General features: G+C 44.3%; 1 protein-coding gene across 1 annotated transcript in view; it reads left to right on the top strand.

Moving 5' to 3' along the window:
• The window catches only part of LOC143275813 (uncharacterized), a 28,096-nt gene that overhangs the window by 2,636 nt on the left and 5,989 nt on the right, over positions 1-19,471 (top strand). Inside the window, exons 2-8 of the mRNA XM_076580091.1 lie at positions 5,895-6,151; positions 7,338-7,508; positions 9,573-9,793; positions 10,726-10,896; positions 11,498-11,623; positions 16,104-16,355; positions 19,210-19,339. Coding sequence (XP_076436206.1) covers positions 5,904-6,151; positions 7,338-7,508; positions 9,573-9,793; positions 10,726-10,896; positions 11,498-11,623; positions 16,104-16,355; positions 19,210-19,339 — 1,319 coding nt within the window. The 5' untranslated portion in view covers positions 5,895-5,903. The remainder of the gene's footprint in view (positions 1-5,894; positions 6,152-7,337; positions 7,509-9,572; positions 9,794-10,725; positions 10,897-11,497; positions 11,624-16,103; positions 16,356-19,209; positions 19,340-19,471) is intronic.

Raw genomic sequence — 19,471 nt, 5'->3', positions numbered from 1 at the left:
AATCAAATCTGTTTCATATTCACCGCTATGAACACGTTTTCAATTCGCGAGGTTTCCGGCGCAGGATGTTGACTGACCAACTCCAGATGTGAGATTCAGCTGTGAACATCAGTCATTTAGGGAGTGGAAAATGAGCCAGTGAGGTTAACAAAAGGGTTGACTGAATGGTCGTCAGTGTTCATCCGACAGTGAATAACTGGTAGTCTTTTGTTCATGTACCGTATAGTCATTTAGATATAATCAGGCTATATATAGCCTGCCGACTACAACACGTGCAGATCAGTCTCTCGTTTCTTGGAGTGGACTTTTGAGTGTATCGCTTTTATCTCACCGGCAACTGATTTAGGCAGCTGTATTGCGTTTTCTGGGGTGCCGGGTGTATTTGTGTTTCCACTGATGACATCCCGAACACTGACAAGGATTACTAGCATACGTCTGCACCGCTGACATCAGGTCTGCTCCTAATGTCAGTTCACTCCACACACGTCCGACAGTGCACGCGCGCGCGTGCACTGCACACACACACACTTAGGCTAACACACGCTAAAACGGCACGCACACACACACTACGGCACACACATACGTGCACTCACTCACACACACACACACACACACACACTGCCACACACACACACACCACTACACACATTCGCCGTGCACACACACACACACCGTGGCACACTGTGACACACACGGCACACACACAGTATATTTGAAAGTGTAAACGTCAGTCAGAAAAATGTCAGTCTACGTCACAGTTCAAACATGTCATTGCTCGTCGAAATACCCGAGTCAGTTTTCCCCTGCCCATTGTGTGTTTTGGTTCAGTAGTTTTTACACGTTTCGACACACCGACTTTTGCATGGCGCAATCTCCGCAGGAATTGAAAATGAAAAGGAGAGAAGGAAACAGATAAAAGAAAGGCTATGCACATGGCAGAAAGGCAACAATGCATGTATGTGCACGCATGAAAGTGAAAAGAAAGAAAGGAAGTCATGAAGAAAGAAAAGCTCTGGGAAAACTGCACATAAATGCGCGACCCTTTTCGTAAGTAGACGTACACAGTCGAGCAGGTGTACTATGCAGAGGACGCGTACGTGTTGTCTTGCGGTTCAAAGTGTGCACTGATTTCATCAAGTTGATTCAGTGATCCATAATTGTTGCGTTGAGAAGTCATCTCCACTCTCATCTTTCAACTTGGCTGAGGGTTGTGAATTATCATGGAGAGAGAGAGAGAGAGAGAGAGAGTGTGTGTGTGTGCGTGATGTGTGTATGTTGTGTGGTGGTGTGTGTGACAGTGGTATTGTAGTGGTGTGTGTGTGTGTGTGCGTGAGAGAGAGAGAGAGAGCACGCGCGTGTGTCAGTGTACGTGTGCATCACTGAGCGCTCGCGCATGTATGTGTGCTAGTGTGATTTCGTGTGTGTGCAAGTGTGCGCGTGTCTGTGTGTGTGTTTGCGTGTCACGTACTCGTGTGTGTGTGTGTGTGTGTGTGTGTGCATGCTTGTGCGTGCCTACGTGCGTGCATGTGTGTATGTATGTGTGTGTATGTAAATGTGTGTGTGCACGGTGTTTGTGTCTCTACGTTTGTGTCTTTGTGTCAGAGTGTGTATCAGTGTGTGTGTGTGCGTGGCGCGCACCGGCGCGCACATGTGTGTATGTGTGTGTGTGTGAGCGCGCGCGCGCGCGCGTGTGTGTGATGACTTGCATTTATGATGGAAATGGAGAAAAGCTTGATATTTTTGTGCACCTGGCCCATAGGTCGATTTCCCAGTGTTGTGATTTGTCCCGTACCTGAGGATACCTGCATGCCGTATTCTGTTGAATCGTATCACTCACCTGCATGCCGTATTCTGTTGAATCGTATCACTCACCTGCATGCCGTATTCTGTTGAATCGTATCACTCACCTGCATGCCGTATTCTGTTGAATCGTATCACTCACCTGCATGCCGTATTCTGTTGAATCGTATCACTCACCTGCATGCCGTATTCTGTTGAATCGTATCATTCACCTGCATGCCGTATCTTGTTGAATCGTATCACTCACCTGCATGCCGTATTCTGTTGAATCGTATCACTCACCTGCATGCCGTATTCTGTTGAATCGTATCATTCACCTGCATGCCGTATCTTGTTGAATCGTATCACTCACCTGCATGCCGTATTCTGTTGAATCGTATCACTCACCTGCATGCCGTATTCTGTTGAATCGTATCACATCAACGTGGACATGTTGCTTTGTATTGCTTCAAGATCTTGCCCATCACTACAAATATTTTTTTTCTGTAAGTTGTGACTGAAATTCGGGCCGATGGATAGGTATACTCTGGCCGAAAATGCAACGTCATAAGTTTTATGATATAAACAGACAAATGAACGTGTGATATGTTGTGTCAAATTATGTACCGTTGCTTACCTTACCGCATAAAATTTTAGCCCAAATAGTCGGGACAGCAGCTACCTCCTCTGCTGTTCTGATGGCCACAGTCGAAAACGACTTACTCAGTATAGTATCAGACATATATACCTCAAGTTACCGTATCAAATCGAATCATGTCGTATCATTAGTGATCCACCTTGTGAAATTGGGGCTGACTGATACTGGCCTAAAAATGCAACGTCATAAAATATAAATAGATAAACGAACAACTTGAGCGGCAAGGGAACAAACATGAGGCAGAATGAATGAATAAACGAAGGAACGCACTTAACGAATGGGAAAGTCAGTGAGTGCCAGAATAGCATATCAAACGAACAGAGAATTACAGAATACCACAGACTTGTTGAGTTTGGGGGCAGGTGTTGACGAGACTATATGCACTTTTTTCTTTTCTTTTCTTTATAAAAAAAACAAACAAACAAAAACCACCTTTTATTCTTAGTTTACGCCTTTACCTTCACTTGTGGTGATTTTAGACTATTTTGCTACAAGCGTGTCTGTTGGCTACCCGTTCTACAGTGCATTCATTATTTGCTAGTGGCGATATCATTTACTATGATTTCTATTCTTATGTACCATAATTTCGAGCCAAGACATTATCTACTTTTTAATTTGGTGATCATCATTCTAACCGAATGGCTGTAAGGTGCATGCCGGTACTCAGCCTTTGTTTTCGAGGTTCTCGAAAGTCAAATTGAAGTGCTCAAAACTGAATCCTCCGTTTTCACCTCCAAATTCCAGTTTGTTGTGAAATTGTATTTCTCATTAATTTTGAATGATTGCTTGATGTCTGGTGAGGGATGGGGAGGTATTTGAATGGAGCCTTCATCAAGTTAATGTTTAGTGGACGTGGTTTTCATTTATCTAAATATATCGGGTGTCCCCAACAAAGTGAACCGCTTTTTGACAAGTATTTCTTCAGTGATAGAGAAACCGAATTCATTGAAAATTTTCACACAGTAACCTTAGGGTATCATCAGCAAGCATGCATAATATCTAAAATGACAAATTATGCGAGTATTGTCAACTGAATTCAAAACAGGATGTCAAAAACTCCAGTATCAGAGGAAAACTCACTTATTTCAGTTTATGTTCAATGTGGCCTCCATCTTCCTCCACGACTAAACGAAGCCGTTTCTTCCAAGCAGAAATGCTTTTACGTATTTCTTTCTCCGAAATCTCCCCCCATGACATAAATATCCGGTCTTTTAACGCCTGCTCGGTCAGTTTGTCTCTCACTCCCCAGTAAACTTTTTCCTTCAGAGAGTCCCATTTGGCATAATCCATTGGGTTTCAGCCAGGACTTTGTGGAGGCCAATTATCCTTCTTGATGAATTCTGGTGAAGCCTCCTACAGATGGGCCTGGGTTACCCTACTTCTGTGTGAAGGAGCCCCATCTTGCTGAAACACGTAATTGTTTCTAGGATAAAGACACCTACAATCCCGGCGAAGATTGTCATCCAACAACCGAATGTAGCCTTCACTATTAACCTTGGCTCTATCAGTGTCAATAAAATGAATGTTTGTTTTTCCTACTTCAGCTGAAACCATTATCTTTTTTGAAAATCTTGAAGTCTCATGATAGAGGCGAGATGGCTGAATTTCTCGTTTCCATTTCCAATAAACGCGATCGTTTTGGCGATTTTTAGCTATCTCTAACGTAAAGTCTTCCTCATCTGTGAAAATGATCCTTTTCACATCAGTGGCCGGGTAGTGGTCATTCAAGTTACGACAGCAAGTTTTTCTTTTCCCTCTAACATTTTGGGCCCTCCTTGATACCCGTATCCTCTTGAAGGGCTTCAACTCCAGTTCTCTCGCCATTCTTTGCACTGAAGACTTGCTCACTTGTAAATCGCTTGCAACTTCTCTAAGAGATTTGTGGTTCTCCTCCTGGGATTGAATCAGCTCCTCAACACGGTCTTTGTTCTCCTCCGAATATGCAGTCTTGGGTCTCCCACTGCCAATTTTACGTGCTACTGACCCTGTAGTACATATTTTAGCGATAATTCTACTTACAGTGACATGACTCCACCCCTTGCCTGGAAATTCCTTTACGATCCTTCTTCCACCCCTGCCTTTCTCCTTGAAACAGTTTTCAATGGTAACCTTATCACTTTCACTCAAAGGCATGGTTGATCCTTCCAAACTGAAACTTTGGACAGAACTGATTGTGGATACAGACGACAAAAAAAAAAAAAAAAAAATAAATTAAAAAAATAAATTAAAAACAAAAATAAAAAAATCAAGACTTGACACCCAGACAGGCTATTTTTAGATTGATACTGATTGCAGATGCCAACACCTGGCAGCTGGCATGAACATGAAGGTCACATTGCACAGCACTGATATTGGATTTTTTGACATGCTGTTTTGAATTTGAAAATACTCGCATAATTTGCGTCCGAACTTTTAGATATTTTGCAGACTTGTTGATGATACCCTAAAGTTACTGTGTGAAAATTTTCAATGAATTCGGTTTCTCTATCACTGAGAAAAATACTTGTCAAAAAGTGGTTCACTTTTTGGGGGACACCCGATGATGATGATGGAGTCTCCCGTCGGACTGACGGATGAGTAGGCAGGCAGGTTTATCTGTCGGTGTGTGTCCTCATATGGGAGAAAAGGCCGATTCTGGATGCGCAGCACTTCCCACAGGTGTTGCAAGGGAAAACGTCTTCAGAAGTTGAGCCCTGCTTCCTTCGCTCACGCTTCTCCTTAATGGCCAGCATTCTCGTTTTCAAACGTCTTTATGCCACTAGAGCACAGCATCCTCCAGCGAGAGTGGTCAAGGGCATCAGTTTTCCAGGAAGCGATGTCTTTGTCACAGGCCTTGAGGTTTGTCTTCAAGGTGTCCTTGAAGCACTTGCAGGGTCTTCCAAGTTTGCGGTGGCCTTCCTTCAGCTGCCATACAAGAGCATCATCAGGATCCTGCTGCCTGTCATGCGGACAACGTGTCCTGTCCAGCGTAGCTGGCACTGGATCAGCAGGCTTTCAATGCTGGCAGGCCGCTCCTCTCTATGACCTGGAGGTTGGAGACCCTGTCTTGCCACTTTATGCTGAGTATCTTTCGCATGCATCACTGGTGAAACTGCTCAAGTTGTTGAATGTGACGGCGATACGTCGTCCATGTTTCACAGCAGTACAACAAGGTGGTCAGCACAACAGCTCTGTAGGTTTTGATTTTGGTGCCGGCTGAGCCTGATGCCTTTGTTGTTCCACAGCCTGTTGTTGAGTCTGCCAATATATAAATGTGTGTGTGTGTGTGTGTGTGTGTGTGTGTATGAGTGTGTGTGAATTTCCATTTATAGGTGATGTATTTTGGCCGCATCAGTCAGTTGGGGCTACTTACAGCATACGAATTGACTCAACATACATTGCACGTAATGTTGCCAGGAGGGGAAAAGTGGGTCGCGTTTCATCTTTATAAACTAAAGCTTCCATTTCAATGTTTCAGACGACAACGATGGCAACAGAAGTGGAACAAGCAACCGAGTTGATGGAAATGCAGACGCCGGAGGCGGAACCGGAAAAGACTAAGGAAGAGGAGACAACTGAAAGCTCGGATCCTGCTGTGCTTGAAGTCAAGGAGGTGGAGAAGAAAGAGGAACCAGAACCGGAAGAGGAGTTACCTCCCATGACCTATGTCGACTTCTTACCCCAATGTTTCGGATCCCGGCTGGAGGGGAGTGAGCCAATTTACTCGCCATTTCAGTATGTGGATGTTTTCTTGCTGTTCAATGACCACGATTTTTTTCCTTTTCTTTTTTTTCCACACACACACACACACACACATTGCAGTAACAAAAGAGTGTCAATGATTTATATGTGTGACCTTTGCCACTGCTATAACGAGACCAACATGTTGGTTGGTTGATTTCTTTGCCGCAAAGGCCATCGGGTTGGTTACTCTTGTTTTAAGTCCTCCCATGCACATTGTATACGAGGACTTGTGTTAAGAATTAGGGATTAGAAGGTTTAAATGATTACATGTTCAAAAATCATTCAAATTCTTTATATTGTTCTCGCCATTTGGCTTTTAATATAACGAGTGGAGTATCATAGTGATTGAAATTTGGATCTTTATTTGGATTCCTCCTTTGAATTGCAAAAGCTTCTTTCAAGATCACAGTTTAAAGGGGAAAAAATGAATAAATGAAAAGGGGCGGACATGATTGGTGGGAGAGCGGGGTACTGTGGCAGAATTGGTCAGGTGTTTGACCTGTGGCCCAGTGTTCACCAGTGATCAGGGTTCGAGGACCCATCTGAGCATGGTGTTGTGTCCTTGGGAAAGGCACTTGACACCAGCTTTCCTCACTCCCACACCCAGGTGTGAATGGGTACCTGACTTCAACTGGGGAAAATTAAAAGTGGTGGAAGGGGAGGATTGGAACCCAAGACACAGTGCGTGTGGACACATGTGCGCACATGTGTGCACATGTGCACACACACACACACATACACACAGAGTGACATATAACTATCAGGAAGAGCCCTAGACACCATGATTATGAATTCATTGCACCAATGGATTTTAACAGCTATGGGACCTTTAACCTTTTGACCTTCACTGCTCCTATGCCTGTGAAAGGTTTGGGGCACTTAACCTTTTGACCTTCACTGCTCCTATGCCTGTGAAAGGCTTGGGGCACTTAACCTTTTGACCTTCACTGCTCCTATGCCTATGAAAGGCTTGGGACCTTTAACCTTTTGACCTTGTCTTTGATAGGGTGTCGGTAGAACAACCCAACTGGTTGGTTGTATAAGGCTGTGGGGATTTAATCTTTAACCTTTTGACCTTGTCTTTGATAGGGTGTTGGTAGAACAACCCAACCAATTGGTTGTAAAAGGCTATGGGAATCTTAACCTTTAACACCTTTTTCATCCTTGTCATTGATAGGACGGTGGTGGAACAGGCCAACCAATGGCTGCGCACCACGCCGCAGTTCAGTGCGGTGAAGTGTGAGACGGTGGACTACAAGCTGAGTCCCACAGACTTCAGCGTGGAGCCCGACACCTGCTTTCAGCACTTCTCCAGTCATGGCAAGAACGTCTACATCAGAGGACTAAGGTCTGCTGGGACGTGCTGCAATAATAGATGTAGCTAAAGCTTTGTTTTTTTTTGTGACGTGCTGGAGTATTGAATGAAGCTAAAGCTAATTTCATTTTTTAGTGTTTCTGTATGCTGAAACTACAAGAATGTTTATATCAGGGGGTTAAGGTCTGATGTGTTTTGTGTTTGATAGATGATGTTGTTTTTTTGGTTTTTTTTTAGTTTCTTTACTTTGTTTTGCTTTTCATTTGATTTTTAGTATATCTGCATGTAGGACATACATAATTGGTGTGTGTATGTGTGTTCTGGACCTGTATGTTCGTGGTGTGTGTGCATGAGTGTGTGCGTGTGTGCGAGTGTGTGTGTGTGTGTGTGTGTGTGTGTGTCTGCTAGTTGGCTTGCTAGTCTGTTAGACTTTTCAGTACTTAATCATGGGTTCATTGCTGATAAGCAATAATTGTGCTTACCCCAGGGAATATGACCCAGGCATGTAGCAAAGTGAGGGCTGTATGATCAATAGTTTCTCCAATACAACGGGAAGTCATTTACAGCTTAGTCTTCTGTAAAGGACTCTGATTCTCAAGGTGACAAGATTGCACTTGCTCTCAGTGCTGCAGCCTTGGGGGGCTAGTTGGCCTTTGGGAACCATCACAGCGCATACTGTCCTTAAACCCTCTCGGCCAAGGGAGTGGGGATGTAACTTGGGCAAGACGTCCCCACAATAATCAAATTCTAGTCCAGATAGTTGGGACAGCAGTTGCCTTCTTTGCTGCTCTGATGGTCATAGTCAGACACGACTGACCATCATACAAAATACAAAACCTGGGCAAGTGTTTGATTGCATATCAACTTAACAACAAAAATCAAATTGGATTCCATTTTGAATGAAGATGGAAGAAAAACAATGAAAGAGATTACATATAATTAAGAAAAGACAGTAAGAAAGGAATAAGAAGTATAATGAAGCTGAATGTTCTTTATTCTTTGTATCAGGCTATGGCTGAGGCCTGGAGGAAAGAGTATAAGTAAGGAAAGAAATGCAAACCAAAATCAACCTGAATATTCTTTTCTCTATGTTCAGACTAAGACTGGTGCCCTGAGGAAAGAGAGTATAAGTAAGGAAAGAAATGCAAACCAAAGTCAACCTGAATATTCTTTTCTCTATGTTCAGACTAAGACTGGTGCCCTGAGGAAAGAGAGTATAAGTAAGGAAAGAAATGCAAACCAAAGTCAACCTGAATATTCTTTTCTCTATGTTCAGACTAAGACTGATGCCCTGAGGAAAGAGAGTATAAGCAAGAAAGAAATGCAAACCGAAATGAAGCTAAATGTTTTCTTCTCGATGTTTAGGCTAAGACTGATGCCACGAGAAAAGAAAGTATACATAAGGAAAGATAGTAAGAAAGGAATATAAGTAAGTGTAAGAATCTGTATCTTATCTTTGAAACCGAGCTCAAATTACGTAAGATGTGATCTATGTCTACCAAGATACCTGAGCACTTATACGGATCCATAAAAAAACTCAAATGGTCAATTTAAATGTGTACATTTAAAGACGTTCCGTAAACCTAATGCCTCCAGAGAGAGAGAAAGAGAGAGATAGAATGAGATCGTGTCTCACTCGCCTCTTTTAGACATTGTGCACGAAACTACCCTGTATGTGATTTTATATGTTGGATGACCTTGACAATGTTTGAGAATGACAATGGTAAGAAGACAGATTACAGGGGGAAGAAAGAGAGAGGGAGAGAGAGAGAAAAAAAAGGAAGAATAAAGAGATGAGAGAAGAAGAAAAAAAAAGAAAGAGAAAGAAAAGACAACAGAAAGGAGAAAAATGATGATGGAAGGAACGAAAAGAAAGAAAAAAAAAGAAAAAAAAAGAAAAAAAGAGAGAGAGAGAGAGAGAGAGAGAGAACAAAAAAACAAACAAAAAAAAGTGGGAAAAAACCTTCCAAGGATGCTGAGACTATCCTGCTCATTTGCAGAAATTTTACGCATCCACTGATTTCTCCTAAAAAAAAAAAAAAAAAAAGGAATATAAAAAGCTGAATCAAGCCGAATATTCATTTCTTTTCATTTCAGGTTGTGGCTGATGCCGCGAACCGACCAGTCGTTGCCAGTCCAGCAGTTGGGTTACATCACGGTACTTCCTGATCACTCCTCTGGCAACCTGGAGGCGGCGGTGTCGTCAATTCAGCCGGCAGCCATGAGAATCAATGCTGATCAACTGTTAAACGAGTTTGACACCATGTCGGCCACCATGGACAAACTGAATCATCATCTGCAGCAAAAACCTCTGCCAGGTCTCAGAATCAATCAGTCAGTCAGTTAACTGATTAATTAGTTCATCAGTTAGTTCATCAACCATTCAACCAACCAACCAACCAATCTTCCATAACGATAGATAAATGATCAGATAAATCAAGCAAGCAATCGACAATACAAGGAACAAGCTAAGAAACCTGCAAAGCTCACTCAGTTAATGATCACTTCTCCAATCAGTCCAACTTTCCAGTCAATTAGAAATAAATAAATGATCAAATTTAAGAAAGCAGTTTGTGATACAGGCAATAAGCTAAAAATCAACAACAACCCATCAGTATGGGGAAAAAAAAGATCACACACACACACACACACACACACACACACACACATTCACTAACACTGAATTCATCTTATGTTTTCTTGTAATGAACACATCTTCTTCTTCTTCTTCTGCGTTCACTCGTATGCACATGAGTGGGCTTTTACATGTATGACTGTTTTTACCCTGCCATGTGTAGGCAGCCATACTCTGTTTTCGGGGGTGTGCATGCTGGATATGTTCTTGTGTCCATAACCCACCGAACGCTGACATGGATTACAGGATCTTTAACATGCGTATTTGATCTTCTGCTTGCATATACACACGAAGGGGGTTCAGGCACTAGCAGGTCTGCACATATGTTGACCTGGGAGATTGTAAAAATCTCCACCCTTTACCTACCAGGCACCGCCACCGTGATTCGAACCAGGGACCCTCAGACTGACAGTCCAACGCTTTAACCACTCGGCTATTGCGCCCGTCGAACACATCCTAAATACTCATTTTAAAATTAGGAATGATCTTTTCTTTATTCAAAAATTTTTTCAGTCTTCTTCTCAAAGTATAACTTGTTTGGTTCTGTTTTGTTGTTTTTCTTGTTGTTGTTTTGTTTTTTGGTCTTCATCCAGTTATGTTTTTCTTTCATTTCAGGACGCATTCTTACCATAGAAACGTTATGTCTCAAAGCATCAGAATCAGATCGCAGAGACAAGTTCAACTCAGAAAACACGTTTTGGACAGAATGCGGTAAAGCGACACGTCTCTTCCTCTTTGCCACCAGGATTTTCTACGTGGTGGGCTCCCCTGCTTTTGAAAAAGTTTGTAAGTTGTTGGATGACTTTTTTTGCCTTGTCTTTGTCATCATTGTATTATTATTATTATTATTATTATTATTATTAAAAAAAAAAAATTATTATTATTATTATTTAAAATGTTTATGATCCATTATCATCATTTGCATCTTGTCAGCCCTACTCTTCTTCTTCTTTCACTTCCCTCACAAGTAAGTTAATGACTGAATGATTGATTGAGTTTCATTAACTACTGACAGACTGACCAGTTGACTGACTGACTGACTGACTGATTGATAGATGAGCGGACAGACTGACTGACTGACTGACCAACCAACTGATGGACAGACAGACATACAGACCGACCGATTGACCGATCAAGTGGCTGACCAACCAACTGATGGACAGACAGACATACAGACCGACCGATTGACCGATCAAGTGGCTGACCAACCAACTGATGGACAGACAGACATACAGACCGACCGATTGACCGATCAAGTGGCTGACCAACCAACTGAATGACGGACTGACCAAATGACTGACCGACCAACCAGCCGGCTGACCTACTGACGCACCAGCTGACTGACTGAGGAGAAATGAGTGTGGCTGTCACGGGAGCACTGTTGCAGGTTACTACGATGAAGTGCCATTCATGGTGCAGAACCCAGAGGACTTTGGTCTGCGGATCAAGTTTGCTCCGTTCTCCCAGACTGTGGCCTGCGCCGCTGCCTGGCTGGCTGGGCAGAAAGTGAGTGGTTCATTAACATGTTGTTGCTGTCTGCATTATGTGGAGTGATGGCCTAGAGGTAATGCGTCTGCCTAGGAAGCGAGAGATTCAGAGCGTGCTGATTCGAATCCTGGCACAGTCGCCAGTACTTTCTCACCCTCCACTTGACCTTGAGTGGTGGTCTGAACACTACTCATTCAGAGGAGATGATAAACTGAGGTCCCATGTGCAGCATGCATTTAGCGCACGTAAAAGAACCCACAGCAACAAAAGGATTGTCCTGGCAAAATTCTGTAGAAAAATCCACTTCGATAGGAAAAGAAATTAAAAAACTGCAGGCAGAAAAAAAAGAAAAAAAAAGGGTGGAGCTGTCAGTGTAGCGACGCCCTCTCCCTGGGGAGAGCAACCCGGATTTCACACAGATAAGTCTGTTGTGATAAAAAAGAATGATACAATACAATACAATACAATACAATACACTAACTACAGTACAATACAATATTAAAGACTTCATTCATTGTCATTATTCCTATCTGTTTATCAACGCCATTGTTATTGTTTTTCTTCTTCATATTCAGCATCATGTGTTATCGTTATCTTCATTATGGTCATGATTCCTTGTCATTGTGCCGGTCTGTTTATCAACGCCATTGTTATTCTTGTTTTTCTCCTTCTTCTTCAGCATCACGTGTTATCGTCGTCTTCACTTTGGTCTTGATTCATTGTCATTGTTCCTGTCTTGTTTTCAACACCATTGTTATTGTTATTTTACTTCTTCTTCTTCTTCTTCTTCCTCTCATTGTTGATTTTGTTGTCGTTGCTGTTGTCAATGTTGTTATTATTAGTTCGTTATGTATATTTTTAAAGTCCAAAATTTGATGAAGTTGCATACGGATAAAACACAACAAACAGTTGAACATTTTGAAATGTAGTGCATGTCGTATGGCTGTATTTATGTAACTTTTTGTGTTTATTTTACCAAACCTGAGAGCATTCAACTTTACAACCAGATAGTTAATTGAAATAACGTCTTGGATTTATTTTGCAGAACATGAGAGCAGTCCACCTATGTTATGTGTGTGTATGTGTGATATGTAAGTGTGAGTGCGTGTGTGCATGTGTGAGTGTGTGGTGCGTGCGTGTGTTTGGTGTATGTGTGTGTGTGTGTGTGCGTGTGAGTGTTTGGTGTATGTGTGTGTGTGTGTGCGTGCGTGTGGCGCAGGAAGTTTGGAGAGGGTGCTGGGGAGGGTGGAGGGTGTATATCTTGATCTCAATCCATTTCTTCTCATCACTACACGAATCTCTTACTTTTTCTGTTTGTTGGTCTTTGTCTCATCTCATGATCTTCCTGTATGTCTGTCTCTCTCCCCCTGTGTCTCTGTATGTCTGTCCCTCTCCCCTGCGTCTGTATGTCTGTCCCTCTCCCCCTGTATCTCTGTATGTCTGTCCCTCTCCCCCTGTGTCTCTGTATGTCTGTCCCTCTCCCCCTGTGTCTCTGTATGTCTGTCCCTCTCCCCTGTATGTCTGTCCCTCTCCCCCTGTATGTCTGTCCCTCTCCCCTGCGTCTGTATGTCTGTCCCTCTCCCCTGTGTCTCTGTATGTCTGTCCCTCTCCCCCTGTGTCTCTGTGTGTCTGTCCCTCTCCCCTGTGTCTCTGTATGTCTGTCCCTCTCCCCCTGTATCTCTGTATGTCTGTCTCTCTCCCCCTGTGTCTCTGTATGTCTGTCCCTCTCCCCCTGTATGTCTGTCCCTCTCCCCCTGTGTCTCTGTATGTCTGTCCCTCTCCCCCTGTGTCTCTGTATGTCTGTCCCTCTCCCCCTGTATGTCTGTCCCTCTCCCCCTGTGTCTCTGTATGTCTGTCCCTCTCCCCCTGTATGTCTGTCCCTCTCCCCCTGTATGTCTGTCCCTCTCCCCCTGTGTCTCTGTATGTCTGTCCCTCTCCCCCTGTATGTCTGTCTCTCTCCCCCTGTATCTCTGTATGTCTGTCCCTCTCTCCCCTGTGTCTCTGTATGTCTGTCCCTCTCTCCCTGTGTCTCTGTATGTCTGTCTCTCTCCCCCTGTGTCTCTGTATGTCTGTCCCTCTCCCCTGTATGTCTGTATGTCTGTCCCTCTCCCCCTGTGTCTCTGTATGTCTGTCCCTCTCCCACTGTGTCTCTGTATGTCTGTCTCTCTCCCCCTGTGTCTCTGTATGTCTGTCCCTCTCCCCCTGTGTCTCTGTATGTCTGTCTCTCTCCCCTGTGTCTCTGTATGTCTGTCCCTCTCCCCCTGTGTCTCTGTATGTCTGTCCCTCTCCCCCTGTATGTCTGTCCCTCTCCCCCTGTGTCTCTGTATGTCTGTCCCTCTCCCCCTGTGTCTCTGTATGTCTGTCTCTCTCCCCCTGTGTCTCTGTATGTCTGTCCCTCTCCCACTGTGTCTCTGTATGTCTGTCTCTCTCCCCCTGTGTCTCTGTATGTCTGTCCCTCTCCCACTGTGTCTCTGTATGTCTGTCTCTCTCCCCCTGTATGTCTGTCTCTCTCCCCCTGTATGTCTGTCCCTCTCCCCCTGTATGTCTGTCTCTCTCCCCCTGTATGTCTGTCTCTCTCCCCCTGTATGTCTGTCTCTCCCTCTCCCCTGTATGTCTGTCCCTCTCCCCCTGTGTCTCTGTATGTCTGTCCCTCTCCCCCTGTGTCTCTGTATGTCTGTCTCTCTCTCTCTCCCTGTGTCTCTGTATGTCTGTCCCTCTCCCCTGTATGTCTGTCCCTCTCCCCCTGTGTCTCTGTATGTCTGTCCCTCTCCCCCTGTGTCTCTGTATGTCTGTCTCTCTCTCTCTCCCTGTGTCTCTGTATGTCTGTCCCTCTCCCCTGTATGTCTGTCCCTCTCCCCTGTGTCTCTGTATGTCTGTCCCTCTCCCCCTGTGTCTCTGTATGTCTGTCCCTCTCCCCCTGTGTCTCTGTATGTCTGTCCCTCTCCCCCTGTGTCTCTGTATGTCTGTCCCTCTCCCCTGTGTCTCTGTATGTCTGTCCCTCTCCCCCTGTGTCTCTGTATGTCTGTCCCTCTCCCCCTGTGTCTCTGTATGTCTGTCCCTCTCTCCCCTGTGTCTCTGTATGTCTGTCCCTCTCCCCCTGTATGTCTGTCCCTCTCCCCTGTGTCTCTGTATGTCTGTCCCTCTCCCCCTGTATGTCTGTCCCTCTCCCCTGTGTCTCTGTATGTCTGTCCCTCTCCCCCTGTATGTCTGTCCCTCTCCCCCTGTGTCTCTGTATGTCTGTCCCTCTCCCCCTGTGTCTCTGTATGTCTGTCCCTCTCCCCCTGTGTCTCTGTATGTCTGTCCCTCTCCCCTGTGTCTCTGTATGTCTGTCTCTCTCCCCCTGTGTCTCTGTATGTCTGTCTCTCTCCCCCTGTATGTCTGTCTCTCTCCCCCTGTATGTCTGTCTCTCTCCCCCTGTATGTCTGTCCCTCTCCCCCTGTGTCTCTGTATGTCTGTCCCTCTCCCCCTGTGTCTCTGTATGTCTGTCCCTCTCCCCCTGTGTCTCTGTATGTCTGTCCCTCTCCCCCTGTGTCTCTGTATGTCTGTCCCTCTCCCCTGTGTCTCTGTATGTCTGTCCCTCTCCCCCTGTGTCTCTGTATGTCTGTCTCTCTCCCCCTGTATGTCTGTCTCTCTCCCCCTGTATGTCTGTCTCTCTCCCCCTGTATGTCTGTCCCTCTCCCCTGTGTCTCTGTATGTCTGTCCCTCTCCCCTGTATGTCTGTCCCTCTCCCCCTGTATGTCTGTCCCTCTCCCACTTTGTCTCTGTATGTCTGTCCCTCTCCCCCTGTATCTCTCTCAGTCATGTTCTTACTTCATCCTCCTAAATATCAGCACCACCTTTAAAATTATATCAATTTTTCTAGTAATTGTTTATTGTCTCATCCATATGACTGGCATCCAGACCACCACTGAATTACTTGTGCAAGGGGAGAATATTGCGGCAAGTGTATGATTTGAGCCCATACTTACAGATTCTCTCTCTTCCTAAGTGGACGCATTACCCCTAGGCCATCACTCCACGATTCTTAATTTTAGAAAACTATTTTTTTGATATGATCCTTACATGAAAGAAAATTATTTTTTTCATCCCATGCTTATAGATTCTCTTGCTTCCTAGGAGGACGCATTACCAAGTGACCACCATTCCACACTAGATTATGAAATACTTCTCACAAATTTTTTTCTTTTTCATCCCATACTTATAGATTCTCTCATTACCACTAGGCCATCATTCTAGACTAGAATTTGATACGATCCTTACATAAAAGAAAATTCTTTTTTTCATCCCGTAGATTCTTTTGCTTTCAAGGCGGACGCATTACCAATAGTCCATCATTCCACACTAGAAACGATACGATTCTTTTTAAAAATTCTTTTTTTCATCCCATACTTAAAGATTCTCACGTTTTCTAGGTGGACACATTACCACTTAGCCAGCATTACACAGAGAATACTGTACAATTCTTTTATTTAAAAAAAAACAACTTTATTTCTCTCCCCGAACAGTGGGGCTGTACAGAATCAACAACAACGCGGCAGGGTTCACGGAGTCGCAGGGCCTGCAGGAGTCGCGCTACGTGAAGATTCTTCGCATCTTCTACGTCAGGGACCGGAAGGTGAGCGCGGCGCCCCCTGCCCTGTACCAGTCAGTGCGGCTCACCACCCGTCTCTTCCTGCCCTCCAACACCACCGGCAGCAGGTCCTTCGAGACCTTCTCCAAGACGGTGCAGAGGGTCATCGCCTGGCTGCAAGCCACAGGTGGGTGGGTGGATGATGAGGGAGAGGGGGGTTCAGTTCAGTTCAGTTCAGTTGCTCAAGGTGTCGTCACTGCGTTCGGACAAATCCATACACACTACACCACATCTGCTAAGCAGATGCCTGACCAGTGTAACCCATCATGCTTAGTCAGGCCTTGAGGAGAGAGAGAAAAAAGTAAATGGATACATTGTTAAATTAATGAATAAACAGATAAATAAATAAATAAATGAATAATATAAAAAATGTAAGTAGATAGAAAATTAAATAAAATGCAGGAAAAAGAGAATAAATGAACAAAATGAAAAGACAGTAATGATAATAAATAAACAAACTAAAAAGCAAATAACTGTAAATAGACATACAGACACGCGCGCGCGCACACACACACGCACACGCACACACACACGCACACAATCCTTCACATTACCCTGCCTCACCCGTCCCCACACACGCACTGACATTCCTTCATGGGCAGGGTGAGGTGGTTATCACCTGTCTGAAAGCAACAGGTAGGTGGGTGTGTGGGTGGTAAGGGAGAGGGGATGTGTGAGGAGAAAGTGGGGTGGGTGTGGCGGGGTTTGTCGGTTTGTGTTTGTTGGTGAGTGTGTGTGTATGTGAGAGAGAGAGTGTGTGTGTGTTCACATGCCTGCCTGCTTTTTCTCTCTCTCGCACAAAGGCGCCATGGCAGACTTAGGTGTTGGGCTTCTGACCCAGTGTTCACCAGTGGTCAGGGTTCGAGGCCCTGTTTCAGCACGGTGTTGCATCCTTCTTCTTCTTCTTCTTCTGCGTTCGTGGGCTGCAACTCCCACGTTCACTCGTATGCACACGAGTGGGCTTTTACGTGTATGACCATTTTTACCCCGCCATGTAGGCAGCCATACTCTGTTTTCGGGGGTGTGCATGCTGGGTATGTTCTTGTTTCCATAACCCACCGAACGCTGACATGGATTACAGGATCTTTAACGTGCGTATTTGATCTTCTGCTTGCATATACACACGAAGGGGGTTCAGGCACTAGCAGGTCTGCACATATGTTGACCTGGGAGATCGGAAAAATCTCCACCCTTCACCCACCAGGCGCCGTCACCTTGATTCGAACCCAGGACCCTCAGATTGACAGTCCAACGCTTTAACCACTTGGCTATTGCGCCCGTCTTAGTTGTGTCCTTGAGAAAGACACTTTACTCTGACTTTCCTCACTCCACCCAGGTGTGAATGGGTACCGGACTTTTGCTGGAGAAGGTTAAAACAGCACCTGTGTGCTAGCTGAATTGGAAGCGTAAACAGCATTGGCTTGAAGTTATGTACCTGTGTATTGAGAGAGTTACCACTCTTTACTATTTGTTAATCATTTCATCTCCTGGCCCATCGTTTCTTAATTTCAAGTTGAAAAACCACTGAGGCAACCATGTGTTTGTTCTGTATTGTCCGTGTGTTCTGTGTGGCTTGTTCAGGACTAAAGAGGCTATACCAGTCTTGAATAAAAGCTAATTTGTGTTTGCACATTTCTTCTGTCATTGCTGCTGTGTGCATATGTCAAATGATCAGTATAAGAGCAAGTCCGGCGCTTCCTTTTTTTTTTTTTTTAGGGGAAGTGTCTGGGTTTGTTCCAATGTACCTTTAATTTACCTGTGTGCTGGCTGAATTGGTAGCGTAAGCAGCATTAGCTTGAAATTATGTACCTTGTGTGTGGGGAGAGTTACCACTCTTTACTATTTGTTGATCATTTGATCTCCTGGCCTCACTGTTGATTAATTTCAAGTTGAAAGAGAGGACTGGGCCCCACTTCTTATGTTGAACCCTAGACAAAGAGGATTGGATTTCATTGCCTTGATGGTCGTGAAAGGCTATGGGGTCTTTAACCTTTTGTTTTAAACATCTCTATCGGTAGTTCAGTGTGTTTCTCTCTCAAGAGATGGCACATAGAAACCTGTGCAGGAAGAGTTAATAGTGGGAAAGTTAATGCACATGGGCAGTTCCACCTTCTCAGTACAGGAAGTCAGGTTCTGGTCAAATGAAAGAGCAAACATGAATGACCGTGATGCCTTGAAATTAAAAAAAAAAAGCCACTTACACACAAAGAAACACACAGAGACATATGTACACATCCACATGTATGTGTGTGAGAGTGAGTGAGAGAGTGAGTGTGTGTGTGTGTGTGTGTGAGTGTGTGCGTGTGTATGTTGTTTTGGGAAGAGGGGTCTTTAATTTTTTTTTCTCAAGGAAACAGATCTGTATTGTTCTAGAAAGATACCAGTTGATTATCATTCTTCATAATGCTGTTCTTGTCTTGAAGGTTTTGAGCTCTTTGTGTGCTGAACTGACTTAACGAAGCTACCAGTACCTTCTGATTAATCATTTGAGGGAGAAAGACAGAAAGCTTTATGCTAAAAATTATCAGGAGTTCTCTATAGGTGTGTAAACACTGAATAAATATCATGACTCTTGACTCTACAAGTACACCATACTCAAAATTGAGACATTTAAGAGTGCTCTACAGGTGCTTGAGCACTGTGAAGGAACATCATAACTATTGACTCTACAAGTACACCCTACTGGTAATGGAGACAAGTCAAGAGTGCTCTTCAGAAGCATAAGCACTGAAAAATTAACATATGACACCAGATTCTACAGGTACACTAGTACTCTACGGGTGGTTAAGCACTGTGAAAGAACATCATGATTCTTGATTCTATAAGCACACCCTACTCGAAATGGAGACAAGTTGAGAGTGTTCTACAGGTGCATAAGCACTGAAAAATTAACATCATGACATTAAATTCCTTGTGTACACCAGTACTCTACTGGTGCATAAGCACTGCAAATCAACATTGTGACTCATTGATTTACACAGGTACACCGGTACTGGGAATGGAGACAGTTCGGTACCCGCTGAACCCAGACAGGGAGCAAGGAGTGAGCAGTGACCGAGTGGACTGCGTGGTCAACGCCTTCTCTGGACAGTACAGCCTGACCTGCATCAGGTAATTTTCCCGGTTTCCCCACAGGCACAATAGCCGGATGGTTAAAATATTGGACTTTCCATCTGAGGGTCCTGGGTTTGAATCTTGTTAATGGCACATGGTGGGCAAAGGGTGGAGACTTTTCTGATCTCC

The sequence above is a fragment of the Babylonia areolata genome, chromosome 31, assembly GCF_041734735.1.
Source record: "Babylonia areolata isolate BAREFJ2019XMU chromosome 31, ASM4173473v1, whole genome shotgun sequence".
NCBI lineage: Eukaryota > Metazoa > Mollusca > Gastropoda > Neogastropoda > Buccinidae > Babylonia > Babylonia areolata.
This window is presented reverse-complemented; position numbering and strand designations above follow the sequence as displayed.